This window comes from Lagopus leucura, unplaced genomic scaffold, assembly GCF_019238085.1.
Source record: "Lagopus leucura isolate 7727_CA_CO unplaced genomic scaffold, USGS_WTPT01 Super-Scaffold_100012, whole genome shotgun sequence".
NCBI lineage: Eukaryota > Metazoa > Chordata > Aves > Galliformes > Phasianidae > Lagopus > Lagopus leucura.
Window position 1 is genome coordinate 12,175,710 of NW_024962267.1, and position 27,771 is coordinate 12,203,480.

The 27,771-nt window shown below is 37.8% G+C and overlaps 1 protein-coding gene across 3 annotated transcripts in view; it reads left to right on the forward strand.

The window, feature by feature from the left end:
• The window catches only part of HECW2 (HECT, C2 and WW domain containing E3 ubiquitin protein ligase 2), a 108,750-nt gene that overhangs the window by 67,305 nt on the left and 13,674 nt on the right, over positions 1-27,771 (forward strand). For all 3 annotated transcript variants that reach the window (XR_006179591.1, XM_042874518.1, XM_042874520.1), the window contains exons 14-24: positions 3,559-3,693; positions 6,541-6,643; positions 9,204-9,300; positions 11,773-11,856; positions 12,707-12,816; positions 16,615-16,735; positions 18,906-19,019; positions 22,575-22,727; positions 24,650-24,748; positions 26,504-26,633; positions 27,167-27,313. Coding sequence is in view for 2 of the 3 variants with exons in the window: in XM_042874518.1 (XP_042730452.1) it covers positions 3,559-3,693; positions 6,541-6,643; positions 9,204-9,300; positions 11,773-11,856; positions 12,707-12,816; positions 16,615-16,735; positions 18,906-19,019; positions 22,575-22,727; positions 24,650-24,748; positions 26,504-26,633; positions 27,167-27,313 (1,293 nt within the window). In the remaining variant the exon portion in view is untranslated. The remainder of the gene's footprint in view (positions 1-3,558; positions 3,694-6,540; positions 6,644-9,203; positions 9,301-11,772; positions 11,857-12,706; positions 12,817-16,614; positions 16,736-18,905; positions 19,020-22,574; positions 22,728-24,649; positions 24,749-26,503; positions 26,634-27,166; positions 27,314-27,771) is intronic.

Genomic DNA, 27,771 nt, shown 5'->3' on the forward strand with positions numbered 1-27,771 from the left:
ATTCTTGTGATTCTTGTGATTCTTGTGATTCTTGTGATTCTTGTGATATGTTAATCAGTGAAAGGAAGCACTGAATAAATCCCCACTGGGATTTCTTCACTTTGAATTAAGCTCAGTTATTTATGCTCTTTATGTTGATTCGTCTTCGTCACAAACAGTGCATGTGGCCAGTAGGAAAGCTTATTCAGCAGTTGAAAGAGAGTGATGTCAAGTATGTGGAAACATGTTTGATGAGACTGAACAAAACCAAGCCTGCATTTATTAAAAGCATAAGCTAAAGAACAGCAAGTGGATATTAGCCATGCCACAATACATATTACATCTCCTTTCCTGCTATTCTTTCCCGCTGAGATGATGTTTCCCTTTATTTCTCTAAGTATATTGTAGTAAGAGGCTTGGTGTTGCTCACAAGGCACAGTGATTATTCTGACCCTAATACAGAAGTGAGCAGTAGAGTTCATGTTCCCTGATGTCAGTGCAGTTCCAATGGCTTGTAACCTCTGCAGGCATTCGTGCTCAAGTGGGGCCTGCTCACCTCCAAACTCCCTTCAGAGCTGTTCGACTAATCTCAGTTGCCCACTCTTCCTGGACTCCTCCATGTATCACCTTTAGACAATAAAACCCCCCAGGAGGCCCAACGCATCAAGTATGGGATTTCTGAGTGGCGTTACAGATGGTAGAATCATAGAAACCTTAGAGTTGGAAATGACCTTTAAAGGCCGTCCAGTCCAACTCCTCTGCAATGAACAGGGACATCCACACCTCGATCAGGTGCCTTTCAGGTCTTGAAAGTCTCCAGGGCCTTCCAGACACTCTGCCCCAAGTCTGTAGCGTTGCCTTGGGTTGTTGTGGCCAAAGTGCAGGACCTGGCACTTGATCTTGTTGAACTTCATCCCATTGGCCTCGTCCCAAATAAATAATAATAAATTATAAGAGATTTTTTTTTTTCTTTCTACTGTGAAATTCTAATTGATTATTAATGACTTGAATAGGAAGAAGGGTATTTTAGCAAGCTTCATATACTTTAATGTGAAAGATAACTTAGGCAACTATCCATGTTTAATGGATAAAGTTTTTTCACTATTCACCTTATGTCATTCTCTTCAAGCATCATAAGATTCATGAATTATAATTAGGTGCTATGAGAGGAATTTTTTGTGAAGGAGTTTGAGAGATTTCACTGTGTTTTGAGCTGTGTGCCAATATCCACATTAAGGCTCTAATGCTTATCTTCGCTGAAGCTATGAATAAGTATTTTTGGCTTTGAGTAGGCTGCTACTTGCTGACCTGCAAGCATTCATAGTTAATAAGATATGCTTGTCTTAAACTTGGTATGTATGGTTAGTTCTTTATTTAAATATAATGTGAAAGAGCACTACATACAGTGTTAGACTGCTGTGTTAAATAACTGTGTAGAACAACTGTAGATAGTACTTCCACGATTGAATTGCTACTTTTTTTTTTTCCTAAGTGATTTTACAGTACAGTGTCAACTTCATGAAATCAACCTTTGGTTTGCTGAATGTCCCTCACAGCTTAGAAATATGCATAGACAAGACTAGAAAAAGTAGTAGATACATGAGTATAAAACACACAAAACAACCAATTGTTAGTAAGTGAAGTAAACTTGTAAATGAGAAGCAAATAGTTCAGAAAGCTTGGATACATTGCAGCAGCTTCTTTCAATCATTTGCCAGGCCTCAAACCAAAATTTTGTAATGGCTTTCTTTCTGCTTTTCCTCTGGTTTCATGTTCTGAAATAGATATATTTGTGCTGAAGGTGATGGCATCATTTGTCAAGGTTAAAGAAAAAAGTGCTGCATCAGGCTCAAACGCTGCAGTTAAAATTGTAATGTTTTGATACGCGATGTTGTTTGTGAATTGCAGAACACTGTTTCACTTAAGTGTTTGTAACTATTTCATCTGAACAGAAGGGAACTTCTTCTTCGGTGTTCAGGTGGTGTGGTTCAACACTTGCATACCCAGATCTTAGGTTCAGGCCATCACTGTTAAAGCTGTAGGAGTCTTGCTGCCCTCTTCTGAAATGTTTTTGAGGTCTTGCAGGTTAGGTGTCCCTCCTGTCTCTCCCAGCCAGACATCAGCCGCAATTTGCAGCTCCATGCACTTCCTCTTTGTTGGGATTTGGAAATACTAATATTTTCTCCCACCACTGACCACAGCAATATTTAGTTGCTGTGTAACATGGCACACTGGCTTGCCTAATGACTTTCATGGCAGTCACAAGAATTCTGTTTTCTCTATCCTGTCTGTACTAAGCAGCCTGAGTAATGATTTGATGAACACTGTAGGTTGCTATAAGATCCAGTTCTGTACTTCTCTCATCCCTGGTGGGCTGACTGAGGTTAGAAGAAGAAGCAAGGAAACGGACAAAAGAGAATAATTTTGGCCTGGACCGGTTCCCCAGCAAGGTTCACTGTGTGGCCACGCAAACACTTGTGCCAGCACAAGGCAGGAGGGGGCTGCACAAGGGATGAAACAAGTGGTTAGGGTGGGGGAAGATGGGAATGTTTCTTTTGCTGACACCACAGGACTGTATTGTTTATGAAACTGTGGTCAAAGTACCTCACTGGTATCACAAATAGAAATGACTCCAGCAGACCCAACCACCTCTCTGCTGGTCCAGACTCTTTAATTCTTCAAACCAGATGTCACTTTCTTGTAACTCTTCTCCTCAAAATCAGGATCTTTTTTTGTCATTTCCTTATTTCCAGCATTGTGACTGAAAAAAAAGCTGAAGTAAGTTGAAATAGAACAGTGCAGGTTTCCAAGTGCAACACTAACACTGGAAAAAGTTTAAATCTCAAGGATTAGAAACAATTTTTGGTTTGAATTGGACTGTAGTGCAGGAGGTTTTCATTTTCCAGGATATGTGCTCCTGTGACCTTGCTTTAAGCAAACAACGGACCAGCCAGCATGCGGTAGTTCTTTACCAGCTGCTTGTTTTAAAAGTTTCTGTTGCCACCTTCTTTTTGTCCCCAGCTGACATTTTTTCAGGTTAGTGAGCTTAGAATAGTTGCAACATGAGGTTGGTAAAAATGTCTTTTGACTTGTAATCACAATGCATCATAGGATGCAGTCATACACTTGAGTTTTGCACACTAGTTTGTATTCATAATTATATGGTAAGTAGTTCACAGAGGGGAATGGTTTTGCCCCTTAATGACTTTTTTTAGTTGCTTATAAGGAAATGAAAGGAAGAAAACATGAGGATGACTTTTATTAAATATAAGAGCCTTTTCTTATTGGCAATCATAATAAAACTTCTGATGTTGGTCAGCTGAAGATTTCAAAGGACTTTAAAGGCATGAATGAAATAAGGTATTAAAGAATTCATCCCTCCAGTGAGTTGAAAAACTGTTATCCTCCTTTTGCCATGTGAGCCACAGCAACATGAGAAGGAATTTCGAACGTCTGACATCAGAGGCTGAATCCTAGAGCCTGAATACACATTAACCTTAGACATTTAAGTCTTTGGTTGTTGAGTATTCTTGTCATACAAACAATTGGCTATAAATTCTTGCCTTTTTCTTTTTCTAGGCTTTCTTCGTTGATCACAATTCCCGCACGACCACGTTCATTGACCCTCGGCTTCCCTTGCAGAGCAGCAGGCCTACCAGTGCTTTAGTCCATCGGCAGCACTTAACTAGGCAACGCAGCCACAGTGCTGGTGAGGTAAGTTTGCTCTGCCTCTTCTCTCTGGTTGGGAGCCACCAGGTTTTTAAGGTCATCTTCTTTCATGTCATTCCATTTACAACTCCATTCAGTTGTGAGGAACATTGTTGCTCTGTAACTGGATGGTACTCAGCCATAAATGTTTATGGTATTATTTTCCAACAGGGAATGTCACTGACCCTTTTGAAATACACTATTTCAGAAAAAAAAAAACGAACCATCAACATTAATTTTACTTTTAATTTGCAGTAACCCTGTTTAACCACAGGAGAGCATCTGATTACAGGTTATCAGTATCTGTATCATGATTTTTACTGTCAAAATACTTATTGCTGTCAAGCCTGGTGTCTGCCAACTATGTAGGTTATAACTTTGCAAATTAGAGGAAAAAATGTGTGTGTGTATACATCTAGATGAGCAACAATCTGAATAAGTGTAAAGTGCCTTCTTCCTGCATATGGGCTTGTCAGACCATTGTATGTACTTATGAATGTATTTTAACTCTACTTTCTAAACAGTAAAACATTTGAAAGTCTGTCATGTTGATGCACCACTGTGGACCTTTTTCACCACCAATCTCCATATTGTTGCTGTAAATTCTTTTTACCTATGACCAAGCATATGTACAATGGCTTGATCTTTAGTTGTAGATGTTATTAAAACTCTGTGCTGGTGGCTGTGGTTCCTCTTTTCAGAGGAGGGCTATCCCATGACAGGAATTAAAAGATAATACATGTTACGACTTGTGAGATGCTCTGATTTGTCCTATTTTTAGCTCAGTTTTGTGGCACATCAAGTTCTGCCAGAGATCTGCTTCAGTGCGTGAATCTGCGCCGCTACTTCTCCATCGGAGCTTCCACTGAGCTGCAGAAAGTGTTTTTTGCATTGGTTGCGTATGTTATCATTTCCTGTACGAATATGGTTTAGTTGTCAAGGATACTTCCCATGGCCACCCTCAATATAAGGTGTATTTTATGAATCATTTTAAATAGCATTATCTGTCAGTGTGGATATATGGTGTAGGCACTGACGTCTTGCAGCAGGCAAGACAGCTGAAATTGTCTTCATATAGCTGTTTAGATCTTCCACTAGATGTTTAAAGTTTTTCTGTTCCTATTGATTTATAGGAGAACATAAAAAAGGTTGGCTTTTTTTTTTTGACTTCATCAAATTGGTGTGCAGATTATCTTTCTTCTGGACTTCAATATCTGCATTCAAAATAGAGAGAGACAGATGAGCTGTTCTGCTGAAGTTGTCAATACTGCAGCATAAGTGTAGTTCATCTTACAGGAAGTCTGCACATATATTGCATATACACAGTGCTAATTATCTGCTGGAATATTCTACTCCGTCTAGATTAGATAAATGAAATTGCTTGATCTGTTTCTTAATGCCAGTTCAGAAATATTTATTTGGTATGATAACAGTTGTGGCTCTATTTTGAATATAAGTAAAGCAGCACCACATAGAAATCAAAACAGTATCCCCATTCGGAGACTGATGATGTAATGATGTTTATTGATATGCGTATGTATGAGACTGAGTATGTTTTCTTCAGCTCTTATGACTTAAATACTGCTTATTTGCAGCTATTTTAAAGCCATTGTATTATGGAACTGTATGTTATTGCAGACAGATGAGTACTTATTGAAAAAAATTCTCAAAATACTTTATTTGGATTTGCATTGATGTTATGAAGCTGTTGACCCAGTTTTTATAGGGAGATGCTTTAAAACAAACAATAGCCGGTGTAAGGAATGCCTTTTTAGCTAAAGCTGAACTGCAGCGTGAAGCTGGAGCTAATAATAATGCCATTCCTTTTCCAGCACAATGCCTAAAGGAAATTACTGTTTTTTGTTTGTTTTTTTTTTTCCAGAGAGATTATTATCGGAGGGCAGAAAGACCTTGTGAGTTACTTCAGGTCTTTTACAACATTGTGATGCCAGAGTCTGGATTTAACAAAACCTTTATAATCATTTGATCTTTTGCACTTGAAATTTTTTTGGAATTCTCTGGAATGTGGAAGTGTAGTTCACGTAGTAACAATTATCTACAGGCAGAGGGATAGAGGAGTAAACATAAAGGTCCAAGAGAATGAAAGAATGGTTGAACAAAATGCCTCATGTAGATAAAATACAAAATAATGACACAGTAGAAATGACTGAAACCTCAACATACAGTAAATTGTAGAAGCTGACCCAGCATCACATGTGCCACGAGGAAAAATTTTACGCTATGGTTCTGTACTAAAAAATGTTGATATGCTGTATGTTTCACTTCCAGAAGGTGAACACACAAAGAATTGACAACAGTTCTCCTTAGTGATTTTAAGAAATGTTTTTACCAGTTTTGGACTCATTTACCTTGACTGAATGTGAACTCACTTTATATTGCTGTTTTAGCCACAGAATTCTTTCCAGTTTGAGTTTAGGGAAATTCTGCTCATCAGTGGTTATGGTGCTAATGAAAGAGCTGCATTTTGATCTTTATAACTTTTAATATGGGTAAAGATGTACATGAAGTACAAAATTACTCTCTGAAAATTTCCCAGCTTGAATTTTAGAGGAGAATTTACTTTCAGAATGGGACTATTATTTAAAAATAGTAATAAACTTGGAAAGAAATGGTTTTTATTTTTCCTGACTAATAAATAATGTTTTACTAATAATTCTCTTGCAAGATAGGTAATCCCTTCTACACTGATTATTGGGAATAGTGATCCAGCAGAAAATTTATGTTTATTTTTAATTTTAAGTCATGTAAGTACTCACTTAAATACTGTTCCATTGTATACCTAAGTATATGCTGACAAAGAAACACTGACTGTGTTCACTTGTACATTTTCAGGTTGGAGAGGACTCTCGTCATGCAGGACCACCAGTTCTACCAAGACCGTCTAGTACATTCAATACAGTCAGCAGAGCTCAGTACCAGGATGTGGTTCCAGTGGGTAAGTCAGCATATGGCCTCTTTTCAGAGAAGTACTCTGTGACTGAATGTGTCACGTCTGTCTTCACTGTTGTGTTTTTCATTTGGTAGGGGTGGGTGGAAGTTACAATTTGTTAGGACTACTGTCTAATCAGTCACTTGCAACCTGTAGGAATAATAACAGAAAGTGTCTATGAGGAATTGAACAATTGATGTAAAAATCCTACTTGTTCTGAGTTTCCTAATCCCACTAGTCTAAGTGGTGACAGGAGGAGCTGAAGCCAGCAGGTTGTGTCCTAATTGGGTATTTCAAGTGATTTTGTAGAACTTCTGGGTATCTCTTTTGGCAAGATTCCATCAAGTGTTAATCAGCTTGGAATTAGTCATTAGCTTAACTTCTGCTCTCAGTTACATACATACAAAGTTACTGATTCCTATGCCACCAAGAAGAGAATTTAGTTTATTGAATCTAACAGCTGTCACATTGTGCTAAATCAAGATAAATTAATCCGATTGACTATAACTGGATCTTTGTACTGTGCCATGTTTACTTGAAAATCTCTGCTAATTTAAATCCTTCCCCTTGCTGTGTTCATGGTGTGCATACACTACAGGCTCAGCAGTAAGTGAATTAATGAATTAGAATAGAATCATAGAGTCACTGAAGTTGGAAAAGACCTTCAAGCTCATCTGGTCCAACTACCCACCTACCAGCAATATTTCCCCACTAACCATGTCTCTTAGTAGAACATCTAAATGTTTCTTGAGAGCTTCCAAGGATGAGGACTCAACCACCTCCCTGGGCAACCCATTCAAGCACCTGACTGCTCTGTGAGAGAATAAATTTTTTGTAATATGCAATCTGAACCTGCCCTGGTACAGTTTGAATGCATTCCCTCTACTCCTATTGCTAGATATGCAGGAGAAGAGGCAGCCCCCTCCACCCCTCACCACAATCTCCTCCAGGTAGTTGTAGAGAGCTATAAAGTTTCTCCCGAGTCTCCTTCTCTTCTCAGACTAAGTAATCCCAGGTGCCTCAGCTGGGATTAGAATGTGGTTGTTTCCATTGTTTGTTTAATGTTTGAGAATGGATTGAACACCACCAACATGGAATGTGTCCTAGAATCTCTTCAGAAAAATGAATACATAGCTAAGAGAATACATTTCAAAAGTTCACAAAAATAAAAAGCACTCCTTTCATTATATATGAATTGTTTTTCTCTAATTCTGACTAGCTTTAATCAGCTATTCTTGGAAGGTTCCTGAATGGCTGTAACCTACTTCTGTCTGTTGATAGTTAAGAAACGTAGCCAAATATGAGTTGACTGTAAGTCAACTGTGGAAATGCTTATACCATCAGAAGTATGTTTAGCTTTGAGTAGTGTTTGTTACATGTTGAAAATGGAAGAGAGTTTAGTATTTTATTTTTACTTGGTCTTAAAATTCTAAGAATAATGTCAAGAATGCATGGATATCACTGAACTATAAGTTCTTTGATCTTTTAATCTCTAACCTTTTATTTCTGTGTTTTTGCTAAGTTATAAAGAAGAAAAGGAGTAACATTAATCTTTAAGTAGTTGGAATTGATGAATATATGTCTAGTCAAAGTCTTGAAAAGCCACTAGCAGATAACGTTACTGTAAGCACACAAACCTGGATGAATTAAGGTTTGAGAAGGAGCCTGGATATACAGCCATCTGTTAGGATGCACTGCATTTTTGATACTTAGGCAGAATTTTACTATGAATTACAACAAAAGGCTATTACTTCTCAGAGGAAGAGTTTTAAAATATTCACCTAGTTACCTTACATCCAGCCTGTAAGAGCTTTATATTGTCTGTGGTTATAGTCATCTTGTTTTCTTGCCTAGCTCTGTAGGTCTCAGGTGTCGTACAAATGATGAGATGAATGACATTATATTTACGTCTATAAATAAAGTTCTCAATCTGGTCTATTAGTGCAATCCAGCATCTCCAGAGGGCAGTTCATCGCTCTTATACCAGTCACATCTTTCCAAGGGCCTGTAGAGATTACAGTGACACCAAACGGATTGGAAGGGGATGCTGAAGGTAGCTGAAGAAAGAACCTTGTCTACATGGCTGTTAAACACACTGTTATAAAATAAGATATTGGATTCTCCATTGCCCTGACTCATATTTTAATTTATAATAGCAGACTAAGCAATGTCTCGTGCTTTGTGACACTTCACATTTCCTTTTTATGAGTAAGAATGGTTCAGTGGAAACTTAAGAACCTTGATTTAATTCTAGCAATGAATATTCTAGTTTGACTTCAGCTAAGAGTGTGATTGATAAAAGGTAATAGAAATTGCTAAAAAAGTTAGCACTGTTAATTAACAGTGGAAAAGATTTGTCATAATCAGATCTCATTCATAATCAGGTGTGTTCCCTGTGATAGCACTACAAGTAGCCTTACACAAATAAATATAAATGAATGCAGTACGGTTAAACTAATGACTGTGAAAGTGAAATTTGTGGTCATTGCTCAAAACTAAGAAGGAATGTCATCCTGTCTTTTAGTATATAGTTGTTTCAGTACAATGTTTTTGTTGGTATTTTCAGCTTACAATGACAAGATTGTTGCATTTCTGCGGCAGCCCAACATCTTTGAAATTCTACAAGAGCGTCAACCAGATCTTACCAGGAATCATTCACTCAGGTATTAAAATTTGGGCAGTCTGCTATTCCCAGTCTAATACAAAATGCTAATCTGAATTAGTTTCTGTCATTAAAGTTGGCAGTGGCACATAACAAATTGTAGAATTTGTAGACAACATATATATAAAGCTGCAGCTAATACTTCTTTTTTGTATTTCTGTTTAACTCAGTGAAATAACATTTAGGGAAAGAGAAAAAATATACTATTAGAAAATGAAGGGAAAATTAAATAAAAGGCTTCAGGCAAAGGTACCAATCATATGATTTATATCCTAACAGGGGATAAAAGGCATATACTTAAAAACTGTCATTCGGATCATATTCTCAGTGGTAACTCCTGAGAAGTTATTGATTGCATTTATTTGGAGTGCTGCAAACATTAACCCAGAAAATGTTTTTCTGATTTCTGGTGTTGCTGACTGAATACTAAGAAGTCTTTTGAAATTTACCATTCGTTTCTTCAAACTTTTCTATTTGGGCATTGATGTAAATTGGAGTAGGCTCTAGAACTGTCCAGACATCCCTGCCCTGTGCATGATGGGGCCATGCTCACAGACGGGCAGTGTGTTTTAGCTTTGGCTCGGCACTGCGCTGGTAGAACTGTGGGGTTAACATACTGATCATGGTTCTTGATGGATTGAGACCACAGGTTTGATGAAGTGGTTGCTTGACTTTCACTGCCTGTCTTCACAGGGAAACACTGAATCACTACAGCCACCACTGCAAGCATGTACAGCTTGGATGTTCCCCTTTTGACCCTCGAATATGCTGCATATGTAGTGGTAGTTGTCAGGAAAATTTATGTTAGGTTAATTGTTTAAGAATGTCTTCTGTCAAACTGTTTTTAGAGACAGATGGCAAGAAATTTGGCTTGACCTTTTGGATGAAACTTGTGCATGAAATTATGTGCTCCAGAAACACATAGCTTAAACTGTGTGCTGCTGCCAGCACTCTTGTCTTTAGTCTTTTGTCCTTGTCACTTTCAGTGGGGTAGACGGACCTCTGAGCTGAGCCAGTATCACTGTTCTTATATAGAGCTTTTTTCTGTTTGTTTGTTTTTCTCCTTTAGAATTTTTATTATGTGCATTTGCATTTGGTTTTCTTTTCCATGTTAACAGTGAGTCCAAATTGTATGATCACAGAATCACAGAATGACCAGGATTGGAAGGGACCTCAGTGATCATGAATCTCCAACCCCCTTGCCACATGCAGGGCCACCAACCTCCCTATTTAATACTAGACCGAGCTGACCAGGGCGCCATCCGCTCTAGCCTTGAACACTTCTAGGGACGGGACATCCACAACCTCTCTGGGCAGCCTGTTCCAGCACCTCACCACTCTCTCTGTAAAGAACCTTCCCCAGATATCCAACCTAAATCTCCCCTCCCTCAACTTAAAACTAATTTCCCTTGTCCTGCAGTTATCTACCCTTTCAAAGAGTTGATTCTCCTCCTGTTTGTAGGCTCCCTTTAGGTACTGAAAGGCTGCAATTAGATTACCCTGCAGCCTACTCTTCTCCGGTCTGAACAAGCCTAGCTCCCTCAGCCTGTCTTTGTAGGGGAGGTGCTCCAGTCTCCTGATCATCTTCGTGGCTCTCCTTTGGACCCTCTCCAACAGCTCTCTGTCTTTCTTGTACTGGGGGCTCCAGATCTGGACACAGTACTCCAGATGGGGCCTCACAAGAGCAGAGTGGAGGGGAACAATCACCTCCCTGTCCCTGCTGGCCAACCCTCTTCTGACGGAACCCAGAGAGAAGTTCTGTCTTATACTGGTAGGAAACGAATAGGATGTCCTTTCATTTTAGAATACAGGAAAAAACTCTACAGGCTGTGGAGAGAATAATAAATTAATAATATAATAATATAATATAATCCAAATGATTATATTCAATATAGATACTAAAAATCCATAGTGAGATTGCAACAATCCAGAGTGTGTTATGCACAGTGTTTAGGATGCATAGATTCCACAGTAGTGTCCAGATTGGGTCTGGGAGGAGAGTTGAGTACTTTGGTGAAGTAGAGACGGAGAAACAGTGCAGGGGTTTTCTGAAAGATGTGCTAAATGCAACGTCTTTTGAAAATCCCACTTTGGAAATCATAAAAGCATTGTAACATATGGCTTACATTTGTATATTTGTACACTGCTTCAAACAGTTCACTTTCTGAATAGTAATATCCTCTCACAGGGCTTGGCCTACTGCTTTGAATTCAGGGCCACCGCTAGTTTTTTTGGTTGCATGTCTGCAGTACCTCAAGCCTTGAATCAGTGAGGGAATCAAGAATGACTCTTCAGAACAAATGAGCTTTTTAGTTGTAATATTTTACTACTCACATGCATATGCTGTGGCATGGGAAAAAATGGTTTCTGAAGTGCAGAAGCATAGCCTAGAGGTTTTTATGATATACCCTGTACTTCTCTTTTTTACTGGGGTGTACATCAGATATTTTGTAACTCTTTTTGGCTTACACAGGGAGAAGATCCAGTTCATCCGGACAGAGGGAACGCCTGGCTTGGTGCGTTTATCCAGTGATGCAGACCTTGTCATGTTACTCAGGTAGGTGCTGTGCGTTCTGTGCATGTATGGAATATGCTGTGGCAGCTGCTGAAGAGCCTTCTGGACAGTAGTGTGTACCCATTTAGTGAAATAAAGAAAATACAGGATTTTCATTTCAAACTTTCCTTTGTAGGAAATCAATTATTTGTGTTATTGAAATCAATTATCAGTATAAGTAATCTTTAAGAGAAAAGTCAAAGAGTTAGTGTAATCCCACAAAAACTTCATATTCTTTGTATTTTATTTCTCTTCTCTGGGTTTTTGTTTTGTTCTGGTTTTGTTTTTCTCAAAATACCTAAGTGAAAAGTTGTGCTTTGATTTTCTTCCCATTTTAATAATGCCATTGCCTCAAGGATGTATTAATGACAAAATTTTAATTGTGCATCCATTAGTTCCCTAAAATGCTGCATGTTAAACCTCGGAACTGGACTGGGTTATTGCAAGTTTATGTTCCTGGTCTTTGTGCAGTATTATAGATTTTTTTTTCTAGGAAATCATGACTAAGGTTTTTGACCCTTTTCTAATAACAGTGGAAATGGGAAAAAAAAAAAAAAAGAAAAAAAAAAAGAGGGAACACAAATGGAGCAAGTGTATTTTAGTATTGAAAACAAACACCGTATTTCGTATCGTCTGATATTTCACAGTATTTAGCAGTAATTATTGCTTTCCACTAAGTTTCAGTGGGAATGGCAGTATTATTCTATGACTCTATGATTCTTAACTATGCATAGTGGAAATAGGCAAGTCACTAACAAAGAAAACAGATTAAATAGATGCTTATTTTTAGAAAGATACCTTTTATTCATGCAAATAAATGTGTTGCTTTTTAAAATGTGCTTCTATTTACAAGCTTGTTTGAAGAGGAGATAATGTCATATGTGCCGCCACATGCCTTACTTCATCCCAGTTATTGCCAGTCCCCAAGAGGTTCACCAGTGTCCTCACCCCAGAACTCTCCAGGTAAGTTTCTCAGGCACAGAGTCTGTAAGAAACCATTTCTCATACTAAGTAAAGATCAGCTCTAGATCAGTCAAGTCAGTTTCACACTCCTGCTGCCTTCCCAGAAGTCAAAGAACAGAGACAAATTGTTTGACTGTAATTTTTAGTTTGCTTTCCAAATTCAATTTCATAGCAGCCTAAAATGGAGCATTTGGAAATCATATCCAAACATGTTTCCCTTTGCAGTTCCCAGCTTTTACTTAGACGAGCAGAAGCAGTGAACTTGTAATTGCTGTCATTGTCCACAGCAGTATTTTTATAATGGTATTTGTAAGATATTGCCATAGATCCAGTCCCACAATTAAGTTTATGTTATGCTGCATGTAATGACTTCCCACCTTTCTGAAAATCCAAGTTCTGTAGCTCCAACAACAACAAAGATACAGTCCTATTTTTGAACAAAACTAGCCAGTGTGATTGAATTTAACCATCAAACATGAACCTTTGCCTTGGGCTCACAAGGTGTTCTGCCAGTAAAAAAAAGATAGTTATATTCCAGCTTCAGAGTTTGTGATTATTGTTCTGACTTGTAAAAACATGTAAACTTGTTCTTCACTGATGTTAAACAACTAAATGACTGCTAATGCCAAGATCCCAATGCCTAGAAAAATAAAAACATGAGATCTAGTAAGTATACACTGAAATTCCACTGTTTGTTGGATAGTAAATAATAACATGTAAAGGCAGATTGTTGTCTCTTAACATGAGGTCAAAAGAGAGCGTCTTGCAGCTGTCTGGAAATGCACACATCAGAATGGAATGAAATTGATGTTTCACATATTAGCTAATTATGTTGCTAATAAAAACTAAACTATTTCAAATTCCATTTCACCTCTGAAGACCAAGTATAGTAATGTGAAATTCACAGATGTCAGTATGGCTTCTCAAGAATATAATAGTAGGTAAAATGAATAAAATCACTACAGTTTATCAGATGTGGCTTCTAAAAATTAGAGAACAAAAATATAGAAAACATTTGGGATGCAACCAATCCTGGGTAGTTCCAGACAATAAGAATATTTCACCAGCAAAGGTGTTATGGTTTTCATGGGCATTTCCCTGTCCACAGTCATTAGGAGAAAAAGCTATACTTTTCAGGCAGCCAGACTAAAAGGACATAAAAATGTCCTGAGTGGTAGCTTGTCCTACTGGGCATGGGACCTCATAGGCAAAGGCCAATTTAGAGAAACTATCTCATGATCTTATGATATAACATGTACATTTGATGTTTTGGATGCATAGATGACTTAGCTAGAACTGTTTCCCTCCTTTGCAAAGAAAGTAAGATTGAAAATAAGCATGTTGCATCTTACTTTCAACTGCAAACCTAGCATTCTCTTAAGGAGTAAAAACACTTCTTGTTCTCAGAGTTATAATTTCTTTGTTATTAGTACATGCACCATAGCACGCTGGTACACCCAGCATGCTGGGCCAGGTTTCAGTCCAACGAAGTGTGTTTAATCTTCAACATGTGATATTCTCCTCTGTTTGTCTAAGAAGTAGCACGCAGTAAAAGGATGAACAGTGATGGCTTTAGTTTCATCCTCCTTAAAATTGTAATCTCTGTTCTGTTGCATAGAGAAAGATACAGTGACCATTGAATCTCCCTGTTTGTCTGCAAGAGTGCATGTTTGTCTTGGTGTACAAATGAAGTCCTATATCTTTTTTTGATCAGGAATTATAAATGACCCCTGATTTCTATGGAGGCTCTGTTTTCTCATCAGCTAAACTGGCTGTGCTGTACTGCAAGGGGTTGCATATTAAGGAGCCGTTGTTTAGATCAGTCGCTATCAGTTGTTCTTTCTCTTTTGGGGAAGATGAATAATCATGAAGCTGCTCTTTATATCTGTTTTGGAATATAAACACTTTGAAAATCAAATGTGATTATCACATCACTTGCATTTTTTAGCTCTTCCACTAACATCTTTTGTTCTCAAGGCGGAAGTAATCACTATAATTGCCCAGGAATTTCTTGGCATATGCATGTAATTTGTAATGAGAACTTGTCATTGCTGTCAGAATAATGTGCTGCTGATTTCTGAGCCATGAAGTAATGCATTACCAAATTTATGTTCTTTGGTATCTCTTAGCAATAATTTCCTTCAGGGGTTAAGTCTGAAGTAAGCTTTTGTTATTTTTTGGTGACTACATTTTTGTGCCTACTTTGACCCAAAGTGGAATAAACAAATTAGGGAAAAAAAGCCAATAATTAAAAGGCTGTTTATAGTTTCAAATTTCTGTAAGTATTCCAGATAGTTAGCTGAGAGAGTATATGGTTAGAAACCCTTTGCGCTCTCAGTAATGTAGGATAACCACTATAGTTTAATCAGTGACCACGATTTGCTTTTACAGAGGAGTCCTTCATATTGCCATCGGTGCTCTGAAGATTCTCTGACACTTGCCATGCCTCCCATGTGTTACTCTGAGCCTAGGACAAGTGGCAAGTGTCTTTCTGGTCAGGCAGGTCTTTTGAACACCAGTGAATGGCAGTGTTAATACAGATCTTGCCTGCACTGTCTGGTCTCTGCAGTGAGACTGACTGTGTGGCTTCCTCCAGCAGCCACTTCCGCAGGATATTCTGCTTGTTTTTCATCTCAGACCCATATATGCTGTGGCTCTGCAAGCAAAGGCTGAAAGGATGCATATTCTCTCTGCCTTATAACCATAAATGTTATCATGTTTTCACTCATAGCGTTTTTGTATTTGCTTAGTTTCATTACAGAATGCCAAAAGAAAACTCATGTGTGAACTGATATCATTTAAAGCACACTCTTCTAAGCTCTTTGTCTGTATTTCTTGTGTCTTGTGGACCTGTTAGTTGATCTCCAATGTATATAAGCAGTTAGCAACCTATATATATACTGTAAGGTAGGAGAAATTTTTTTAACATGCTCTAGGGTTCTTGGGGGGAATGGCTACACACCCACACAGGGAAGTAATTAATGTAATAAAGAGTAGAGTTTAGAAGATGAAAGTAGCAGGAGTAGGGTTAACTAAGTGCCTCTTTGGCACACTTTCTTGCAATTAAATCAATTGAAGTAATTTATCCAGAGAGCAGTGGAAGTTCTAAAGGTTGTAATATTCAGAATAGATCAAGCAGAACAGTTGATTTGTGTATACTGGACTTATAAATGCAGGAGGTATGCAATATTTTTGGCAAACAGCTCTCTCCCTCAAAAATGAGTTCTCAAAAGTAAACTCACTTGGATGAGCATCGCGTATGATTCTACAGTTACAAATAAAATGCTCCATGAACTTAAAATTGGTACTGTTTCCATTCTCCCTTGTACTTTCCCAAGGGAAAACTTCCACTAGGGAATTTCCATAAGTTCTTTGGCTTGGTATATTCAACAGCAGCACAGTGGGTGATAATTTTTATACTTCATTTCAGGGGTCTTAGATTTGCTGAGAATAATAAAAACAGAACAGAGCACAACATGTATCTCGTGAGCCTGAGCTGCTTTGAGGCTGAGGCATTGAGTGTCTTTGGCAAACAAAATCCTTTCCAGTTGATCATGCTATTTTTTTAAATCAGCATTCACCTGGATTTGCTCTTCAAGATGTGCTTTAGAAGGATATTATTGGAAATGAGCAATCAGAAAGTCAGAGCAGATTTGAAGATACACAGCTTTTACTCATTTCTAAGGGTGACTAAACCAAACACATGCCTTTTGCTGTTCAGGAGTCTTTTCAGTAGATGACAGGACATTAATCAGTTCATGCCACTACAGCTCATTCTTTGCTTATTGCTTCCTGCAGGTACTCAGCGTGCCAATGCCCGAGCTCCAGCTCCTTACAAAAGAGATTTTGAAGCCAAGCTGAGAAACTTCTACAGAAAGTTGGAGACTAAAGGATACGGACAAGGCCCAGGGAAATTGAAGTATGTTAAAGAATCTCATGAAACTGGATTTGTAGCTCAGGAAGCTTGCCTTGCCTATCCTTGCACGTCTGCAAGTGTCCTCCTATTACAAGGAATGCAGACGTTATGGTTACCCTTGCACTTCTGGAAATATAAAGCCTGTCATAAGTGATTTAATGACAGCATGTGATTCATAGCAGAGGATACAGCAAATTCTGGGCACTTCTTTGCTGTATCAATTCCAACTCCAGTTTTATATGAACAATATTATTAATACAGTGACAAAAAGTGCTTTGGAAAAAGACATGCAGAAGAGGAGGCTTCTGAACTCTTCCATCATAGCAGTTGCTGTGATATAAATAATTATGTTTTCTTCTGTTGTTTTTTTTTTTTTCTGTTGGAAAAATGAGGTGTGCTTATCTTTTGTACATAGTTGCCACTATTGTTCATGTGGTCCTCTTTGGTAAAAAGGTGTTCTCTTCTGAGTCCTTTACAAGTCTTTAAAGAGGACTGGTAAATTATTATTCATTTCCAAGGATCACCTTAGAAAACTGCTGATATTTTTAAGTTCAGCACTCTGAATGTTGGAGTGCTTAGATGAAATCTTTCCTCTTTTGTTTATTTGGTAATCATGTGATGACATACTGACACATTAAGGATCATCATCATCAGAGACACTTTCATAATTTTGTAAATCATCAAGTCTTGTTCCAGGTAAAAAAAAACTCACATAGTTTAGGCAAGTCAAAATCAACTGTAATGAGAAAGTGCACTTCCTCCCAAACAAGTTCTAATTGTCTCCCTCTACTACGAGAAGCTAGAACTTCTAAAAATCCTTTGTTCTGTTAGAGTTAGGAGTGCATTTCCCCCAAACACTCATTTCTTACATTTTGCAGGAATTTATGCAGAGCTCAGACTTTATGTTAAAGAAATTCCACAATTAAAACGGGGTTTAAGTGGTGATGTTTAGACAGTCCTAAAAAGCTGATGTCAAACATAGTTTTCCTATAATGTAACTAAGTCATAAATGCTTAAAGATTAATCAGTGAAGATTTTGTCATAAATATGTAGGCAAATAGCTGGTATAAGAGAATGGTGTTTGCTACCTGTGAGATCTATTACATTTCTTGCACTTTCTTTTTTCCTGACTCGTTTGCCATCACACTGAGTTTTTTTAAAACAGGAAAGCAGCTTGGCTTTGAACAGTTTTCCCTGGGTTCCCAAGCAAATGCTGACGTGCTCTTTTTCTTTCAAACTACAGCTCCAGCAGTTTTCCTACTGCCTGGGTTTTCTTGTTGCACTTGCTGTTTCCTGGCTTCCTCCTCTGCAGGCTAGCACACTGCAACCACTGACTGCTGCATGAGCAGTAAGACCAGCAAGGGCTTTGCAAGATGGCATGTGGAGGGGCAGGTTGCCTCTGTGTGGGGCACATATCCAAGCTTGGGTCTGACTGACTGATCAAACACATGCATAAGACAGTATTTGAATGTAAGACAAGCCAAGTTTCAGGAAACTAATTAAACACAGTTCTTTGGCAAAGGATGAAATGTTTAAGTAAGTAGGATTCTTTCACCTCGTATTTCAGATCTTTGTGATGTCTCCTTGATTTCACAATTTTTCTATTAAAAGATACAGAGTGTTTTTATATGTGATGTCTCAATTTGTTTCTTTTATATTTTATTTTATTTTATATTGGATGTCTCAATTAGCTGTTCCTTCTAGTCTTGTCGTCACATCACACCTACACTGGGGATAATGTAGAGGTGTTCAATTCTGAAGTTATCATTTGGTGACTTTCACAAAGCTTTATCTTTTGCCTTGATAAGACTGATTTCTACATAAAGAGTTAGATTCTTGCTTACGGTAAGACTAATCTAGAGGCCTAGCCTTGCAGAAGAATTTTAGACATACTGAAAATGCTCATTTCAGGATTTTTCCCACTGTGTTCTTAATGTAAGAAAAAAATAGGGTGGAAAAATCAAAACAACACTTATTTGTACAAGACATATTTCTGAAATGTTCAGTAGATGCTTCCAGGTTCTAACAGACAGAAGCTGCCTGGTGTGGATCAAATTCTCCAGCAAAATGGGTGTCAGGGCTGTAGTCATCCTGTACCTTGTAGTGTAAGTAGATATTTCCAAATATAGTTCATATTCATGAATTACTGTTTCAATATTGTTTTGCTTTTCAGATTAATAATCAGGAGAGATCACTTGCTTGAAGATGCCTTCAACCAGATTATGGGTTACTCAAGAAAAGACTTGCAGAGAAATAAACTCTATGTCACATTTGTTGGGGAAGAAGGGTAAGTAGAACAGGGAAGTAAACGTAATCTCAAAACTGTCTTGCAGCTGTGCTGTTTCGCTGAAGTTTTTGTGGTCTAGAGTGAAAAGAGGAAGGACTGTGGTCAGGAAATGCCACATTTACAAGCCTAGAACATACAGCTGTTCAGGATGACTGTTTTAGGCTTTGTGAAATGTAATGCATCCTGTCTTTGCAGAAGTAATACATGTGTTTATGTGAATTTTCACAATAGTTAGTGTGTGGTGTAGAGTGTTGCTGGGAAAGCAAAGAGAAAAACAAACTGCTTTTTTCTGTTATTCATATTTCTTTTCTGTCAGTGCTGTTATTGTATCTCTAGTGCCTGTTAAAAGACAGCTGCCATTTGCTGGAGAGGGAATGCTTCCAGAACAGGCTAGATGCTTAATCCCTAACTGCTTTCTAAGGCAGAGGGATCTGAAAGCCCTCAGTGCTGCAGGAGGCTCTCATAGTCTCTCTAGGCCAGGGCCTGCTTCACAAATCAAAGCAATTAGGCTGTTACCAGTTGTCAAATCAACACAGATTTTCCTGACATTACAAAGTCACTTCAGAGAATGCTCAGTCTATGTCTGATGAAAATCTGATGTCTTATAGATTGTGAGGTGCACATTACTGGGCAAGATGTGGTCAGGTTTTCTTTGCAAGTGTAAGTGGAACAACGTAGTAATTACATGAGTTTTTCTGAAGAAATTGAAAATTCTGTTCTCTGATATGTAGGAAACTGCAGCACACATCTCTTGGACTGCTGTAGTATGCATGATTGCCATGCAATGTGCAAGTCTATTTTTAAAATAGATAAGTTGTTATAGAGACATCTCATACAAGATTAGATTACTTTGAAAACTGTTTAAAGTTTACTCTGAGCTACTTACTGCTAATAAAGACCTGGTGAAGTCTTAAAATGTTGACAGCTGAGAGCCAAGTGTGGACTTGTTCATATAAATAATATCACTGTGCTGTCTGAGGAAAAACTCAGAACTGGAATGACGAGGCTGATGCAGGATGAGATTACAGTGTATTGACAGAGCAGGGTGGGGATGCAGCAACGAGGTCTGTCTTACAAAGCCCTACTGGCCTTCACTTTTGCAGCTGCAGCCTCAACTCAGATTTAAAAATGAAAGGGAAAATTTGAAAATCATACATGAGATAGAGATTGATCCAGATAGACTGTCTCCCTTCATCAGACATCAGGCTTTTGCACTGCATCACTTAGTACAGCGAGGTGAAGAGTGACCTAGAAGTGGAGGTGACACAGTTTCCACTATATCTAGCTGTAAACAAGACTCTGTTCTTAATGGAAAAGAATGAGTTAATGGAGTAAATTAAAATGAGGTCAATTCTCTATTTACAAATCTGTGTTGTGAATGAAGAAAGGATATGTGCAAACAGTACTGTTTCATCAGAGATGGTGCAAGGATGTGTATCACATTGAACTATTCATTTGGCTAGGTGTAGAAAGACAGGTCAGGGTGGAGGAGAGGAGGAAAAATACTGGAGGTGGATCTTTTCCTATTTGTTTCTCCTTTTTTTGAAGAAAATTCATTGGAAGTTTGCTGTTGCGTTGCTTCTCCTCTTGGTAGAGAGGTGTAAGACTAAAAGCAATGGGAAATGCAATTTTCAGATTAAAACAATCTGAGAAACTTTTGTTGATGTATATGTTAGTGAGTACCACAGGCACAGTTAATTGCCATTCATACAATTTTTTGTAAATCTCATAATGTTGAGTATTTTCCTTGAACCTTCAGTTTCTACAGTCATGTAACTGCGATGTTAGTTTAATGTTTTTTGTATTCATACTTTATTTGGGGAAAGTGAAGAAAATTTTAATGCAAAGAATGTGATTTCTTAAAGTTATTTTTCCTAAGTTCTGTGAACTATTAGCAGAAGCTGGTTTGTGTTTATAGTGATAAATCTGAAATATTAATGGCGCTTCCCAGGAGACATGAGTCACGTTGCCAACAACATATTTCTCTGCTCCTGAATACCCAAATACCCTACAGTTGCAGCTGCTGTGCGGTTGCATACCTCTTGTATGAAGTTTTCTCACCCTTGTGCCAAGCCTTTAATTGTGGGATAAATCTGACTGACAGTGCAGGACTCTCTTGATTGATTTATTTAGCATGACTCACAGTAACACCATGTACAAAGGGAGCTGTATGCAATGGTTGATAGTCAGGCACACAGTTTTTGTTCCATCTTCAGTTTTCACAGTGAGTCTCATTATCCCAGAAGTTTGTAAGAGTCTTCCAGACAACCTTTCTTGATCTGCTATTTGTGCCAAGATTAAGATCAGACACTGTCCATGATATCAAACTGTTATTTTTTCCTGCAAATTGAGGATGGAATCTGCCCTCCTTGCCAGGGTGAGAATCTGTTTCAGTACTTTGCTTCTGAAGCTTAGCAGAAGCTAAGTGCTTCCAAATGACTGAAGGGAAAATATTTTTCCTTCAACACAAGAAAGAGGCTTTGTCCTTAACTTGATAATGGTACCTAGCTCTCATTCTCCTGACAACGTCGTCCTCAGAAAGAACTCTCATCTTCTGTTAAAGTTCATGAGCCAAAACATTAGTAGCAAGGTCCTTTGTGAAACCTGACTTTCTCTATGATGCTTTTGTTTGTGTGTTGTCTTAGTACTAAAGCAAGACCTTCATAAAAGTCAAGTATGAAATTTTCAAGCTATCGAAAATCTATTTATTAGGACTATATTAATCTTTCTCCCCACAGGGAAACCTCTGGTTTTCTTCCTCCAAGAAAGCATTAACTTCATACTTAACTCATTTTACTGGTGACCTGCAACATAATGTCAAAACTCAGTCTTGGTGCTTTGTCAGCAGTGAGTTTGTTTATGACACAAGAAGAGGTTTAGATTCCTTGTTCATTAGTGCTGGAATCTTGGAATAGCAAAAAAACCCAAAACAAAACAAAAAAACCCCAAAAACAACAAAAACAAAGGAAATAGGTTCTCCAAAAGACATTTAAGTGCACTCAACTTTGGAAGACAGACAAGAAAAAATTTAGACCAAGAAAGAGAAATCACTTAATATCAATTGCTAGGAAAAACAGAAATATTTTCCTTCAACTGTCCTACTGTTGTAAGTCTGCATGGGCAAAATACGGCCATTTTCTATTTTCATTCTTAATTTTTCAGATGCAGAGGGGTTCGATGTTTCCTCTTTTCATGTTTCTTCTCCCTCCCCTCAGACACTTCTTGCCTTCACCTCTATTTATTTGATTATATTCTCATGGCAAAAACAACAACAACAACAACAACAACAACAACAACAACAACAAAAAAGCATTACAGCTAGAGCCAAAAATTTTGATGTAGAGCATTTCCTTCCAGTCCTCCAAGTCATTGCTTTTCAGAGGATCCTCACAAGAACTTCACATCCCTTGGCATTAAGCAATCTGATGGATAAGGGTTCTGGTTAAAATCTTAGGAAATTTTAATGGAAAATGTACTGTAAGGAATGTAAATTCAAAGGAGTTTTCCTTTGCACACAATAAACACTGTATAGTAATGTCAGGTTTCTTTTTAAAGGTTGGACTACAGTGGACCTTCAAGGGAATTTTTTTTCCTGGTGTCTAGAGAGCTCTTCAATCCATATTATGGTTTATTTGAATATTCAGCCAACGATACCTATACAGTACAAATAAGTCCCATGTCTGCTTTTGTAGACAATCACCATGAGTGGTAAGAACTATTTTTTTTTCTTTGCTTTTCAGATATCTTTGTCTTTTCTGCTGTTCCCATTTGCAGAGAATGCTTATATTTACTCAGATGTATAGAACGTAGTTTGATCTTTTTAACCAGCAGCGAAGTAATTGCATTTCTATAGAATTTCCTCATTCTGTTTTCTCTCGTGGTGGTTTTAAATGATCCTATTTCTCACAAGGTCAGCAAAAGTGTGGTTTGGAACATGTATTGTGGGATTATCTCACAGCACAACATTCTGTGTTTTTTGTACTTCAGCAGACAGTCACTTCATGAAATCAAAATTAACTCCTTGTGCATTAAAAAATGCATGAGATTTTGGCTTGTTGTCAACTAAGAATATTAAGAGAGATTTCAAGCAGGTGTTGCTCTATATTTGTTTATCTGCTGGAGGTATCTTAATTAAAGGGGAAGACTGATGGTTACATAGCTCTTAAGCAAAGACTGTACTATGTACACCCATACTTCTAAAATAGTTGGCAAGGATTTTTTAATCTCTTTTTCACATTCATAAGACAGTTCAAATCATGACATCTCTGAAAGTTTATGAACATTTTCTGTGAATATCAAGAGACAGTTCTGTCATGTAAGCAGAATACAGTAATAATGGAGTGGCAACTGCTCATCTGTGTAGGACAGAGAGGTGTACTGGGCACTTATTTGCTGGAAACCATCTGTGAAGAGTGAATATCTGAGAAGAATCTCATTAATAGTTTTTAAAATAAATAGAAAGCTAAACGTTGACTGTGTCCAGTAAGTTGAAACAGCCTTCCTGTTGAACTCCAATATGGCAGCATGTGAGAAAAGCAGAACAATTGGGTGTTAGGAAGCTTCTGCCAGCACTCTGGATTCATCCCTGCCTTCTGCAGTGAGGGACCAGAGACCTTGTCTGTGATGATGGAAGTGTCACCCCGCTCTTTCCCTCTTGGGCACGCTGGTGCCAGTGACAGCACTGCTCTTGTACAGCCTCAGGGGATTTGGAGTGCATCTATGACAAGCAGTTATATGCAGAAGGAGAAAGCTCTGTGTCACATCTTGCAGAGCTTCTGTACAGGCAGGCATAATAAAACCCTAATCTTTCAAAGTAAAATATGGCTCAGCAAGCATAAATTTTAAGAAAAAATGAACGTCTCAACTTAAATCTAGTTCCAAACATCTGTAGGATTTTTCATAATAGATCATAATTCTCACAAGCAGATTTGCCAAGACGCTCCTGTTCTGATGTTATGACCTCAAATCTATCAAACTCGCCCCAGCCATCCTTATATACCCAAAATGAAGACAACAAGAAGAAACAGAGAGGGAAAATGAATGTGATCACATTGACATGAGGCTCTGAGATAAAAACAAAAAAATAAATAAATGAAGTAAAATAAAAAGCTTCTAGCCACTGTTTGTGAAAACACATACAGAGGTCTATAGTCACCAGTCAGAAGAGGGAGCAAAATGCCGCTGTATGCAGAAACACAGTGATGAGTGTCAGTCTGGGGAAGTGCAGGAACCTTCAGCCGCTCGATGGCACAAGAACAAGTTAATCACAGACAAGCTATGTAAAGAAAATGAACATTTTGTAAGATACATAAAAATATGCTATGCTTATAAATAGCATGGTCTGGCAGAGGTTAAGTATGGATTGGGTTAAGTATGGATTTGACATTTCTGAGAAGCTACAACTTAGATATCTGAGGGATTTTCCGCACTCTGCAAACTTGCTTTTTTTTTCTTTTTTCTGTGCTCTTTTGGGAACATAAAAGAAACAGAAAAAAAGAAAAAACCACCGCAATTTAGACATAGCTATCTGACTTGAAAATGCTGTTTGGATGTATAAACAAGTTTTGATGACAGAGCAGTATACAAACCACAAAGTCTCAGTACAGTGACCATAACTCTTTGTTTTCTAGGTTCAGGTTTAGTGGTCGAATCCTTGGTCTTGCTCTGATACACCAATATTTGCTAGATGCCTTCTTTACACGACCCTTTTATAAAGCCCTCCTCCGAATGTGAGTAGAATTGTTCTGTCTCCTTTTTGGTTTGCTTCCTTGCCCGTGGACAGTAGCATTTTGTGCATGGATATCTTATTCTCAAAATGACAGGCCTTTACGTATTATTCAGTCATTTCATTTTAATCCAGCATTTTTTTAAAAGGTTACTTGTTGCTGATTATGGTGTTAGCCTGCTACCTAATAACTTGGAATGCTCTTCATACTAATTTCATGCTGATCTGTATGATTTGTTTAAACTGTACTATCAGCTTTCTTAACAAAATCCTACATTTGAGCTAGTAGAATGAAATGCTGTGGTTTTGTTCTAGATATTAATAGAGATGTTATTCATTTGTCTAGTAATGACTCATAAGATAGGATATGAATCACTTCTTAACTTTGCAAGACTTGAATTCTCTGATTGCAGGCAGTCTCCCATTTTGAGGAGCTTTACTTTGATATGCTTCAGACTGGATTTTCAGAACTGCTACTGTTGTTCTGGCTTAAAAAATGTGAGCTGCACTTGCCTGGGATGTCTGGAAGTTAAGGCATAATGAAATTAAGGCACTTCAGTTTTTGTCCTCAGTTTCAAAACTGTTATGGAGAAGGCTGGAAGGTTATCATAGAATCATAGAATCTTTTGAGCTGGAAGGGACACTTAAAAGTCATTTGGTCCAAATCCCCTGCAAAGAACAGGGACACCTGCACTAGATAAGGTTGCTCAGAGCCTCGTCCAGCCTGACATAGAATGTCTGCAAGGATGGGGCATGTTTCTTCAAAACATCATATATTTTACTAGTAAGGGGTAATGCATCCACTCCTATTGCATGTAAATGTTTGAAGTTCCTATATGCTAACAGTCTCATTTTAAAGAGGATGAGGTCTTGCCCCCGATGAACTTTAATAACAATATTGTATAACTACCAAGTTAAATTAATTGTTTAACTTTCTGGTTCTTTGGGCAGGTAAGTGTAAGATGATGATGTGACTACTTTTGTATGCAGCCTATTTTGTGCGATCTCCCCATCGCAGTCACAGATCTTTTCTTTCCTCCGAGCTTAGGAGCCATCCAAACCATCTCTGCAGATGGAGCATTGTGCCCAACCCATCTGCTTTGAAATAGGGTCTGTTACTGCAGGGTGTCACTTCAAGTACATTTGAGCGTCCAATAAAAAAAGTACAGGACTTCTTGCTGACTTTTTGCATGCCCAAAAATGGTAGCAGGCAAGAAACCCTACAGATGAAAAGCAGCTTACATGTGATTAGCCCCAGTGTGCTATGTCACAGCACAAGTTATTATCCAGAATTAAGAAGAATTTGCTACTCCAGTTTTAAATACTATTAGAAGCTCATGTGTTCAAATCTTGGAGAAGCAACTGTTAAAGATAGCAAGGGCAGTTGGCTTACAGGTTGGATTTGTAAAAGAAGGACCAGGCATGGGGAAATATGGCAGAAGTTAAAGAAAAAAATAAGGCTGTTTTTGTGATAAGAAGACGATGTCTTTACAGAAAATATGAGATGGGCTCACTTTAAGCTTGAAAAGCAAGTGAATCAATTTTGGGGCTTTGTTAATGCGTAATATAGAGTTATACAGTAGCTGCTATTGTTAGGTAAATAAAGGGAGATTTGAAATAGCATCTTCTTTACTCTGTTCATGTTTCTCACAGCTGACGTTACCCTCAGTCTGTTTTGCAGGACTGCTTTGAGTTTTGCTGCTGAACGCACATTACTGCTGTAATCTGTATTTGTGTGTTTTGTTTTTGTTTATGTTAGACTCTGTGATTTGAGTGACTTGGAATACCTTGATGAGGAGTTTCACCAGAGTTTGCAGTGGATGAAAGACAATGATATACATGATATTCTGGATCTCACATTTACTGTGAATGAAGAAGTTTTTGGGCAGGTGTGCAAGATTCCTAATTTCTTTTTCTTTCTTCTCTGTGTTCTACTGCTAGATAAGCAGTTATGTGAACAGAAAAATGGCTGTCATTCCATGCTGATTTGAACTTCTTTTTATGAAGTTCTGTTTGATGAAAATGATGTTGAAATTTTGGGAGTAGTTACTGTTTTTTATTTTCTGGAAACTATCTGAAATATCAACATTTTGGATTGCTCTGCTGGAGGTAGTTTCCGTAAATTTAATTGCAGTAGAGTTAGCATTCAATTGGAACTCCTTCGTTAGGACATTATTTAGAGACTTTCCTACTTTAATCTTTGTAAAGATTTTTTTTTCTTTTGAGCTTCTTCTTATGTTGCACTAAATATAATTTAATAAAAACAAACAGAAAGATTTATTTTGTGTTCTCTTGTTTCACGTATTCCAATTTGCTAAGGTGAATCTTCACTAATGCTTTTCAGCAATTATTCAACTTAAAGGTTTAAATTGTTGTAAATGTTTCTTTTATCTTAATAATGCTGTGATTGTTTTCTTCTAAGATCACAGAACGGGAATTAAAGCCAGGGGGTGCCAACATTCCAGTCACAGAAAAAAACAAGAAAGAATATATAGAAAGAATGGTAAAATGGAGAATTGAGAGAGGAGTTGTACAACAGACAGAAAGTCTAGTTCGGGGTTTCTATGAGGTAAAAAAAAAAAATCTTAGCTGGAATTTACTTTCTTTTTTATTCTCCCTAAATATTTTTCTCCTCATATACATTTCTCAAATAAGTAGTCCCAAAACACTGGTGCATGTATAATCAGAAGTGCCCTTACAGTATCTGTGTGTGTGTGCAAAAATCAGTGCTAGTCACTGACTTAAACTCTATGGTTCTTAAAACTGGGAGATACTTTTGATCATTGTTTATATGATTAGCAGTGCTAAAGTGAGCAGTCTCTTTCTGCTTTGTGGTTTTTAGTGTATACTATACTCAGCATATCACAGCTGAGTGTATTTCAAGTCATCTATATCTTACCTGCCTTATCACAAGCAATTAAATTGGATTATTGAACTGTTTGTCCTGAAATCATTCACTATTATCTGACAGTAAGTTTCTGCCCCAAGCACTGTGTTCCTCCTCAACTGTTTGAAACTGCAGCTTAA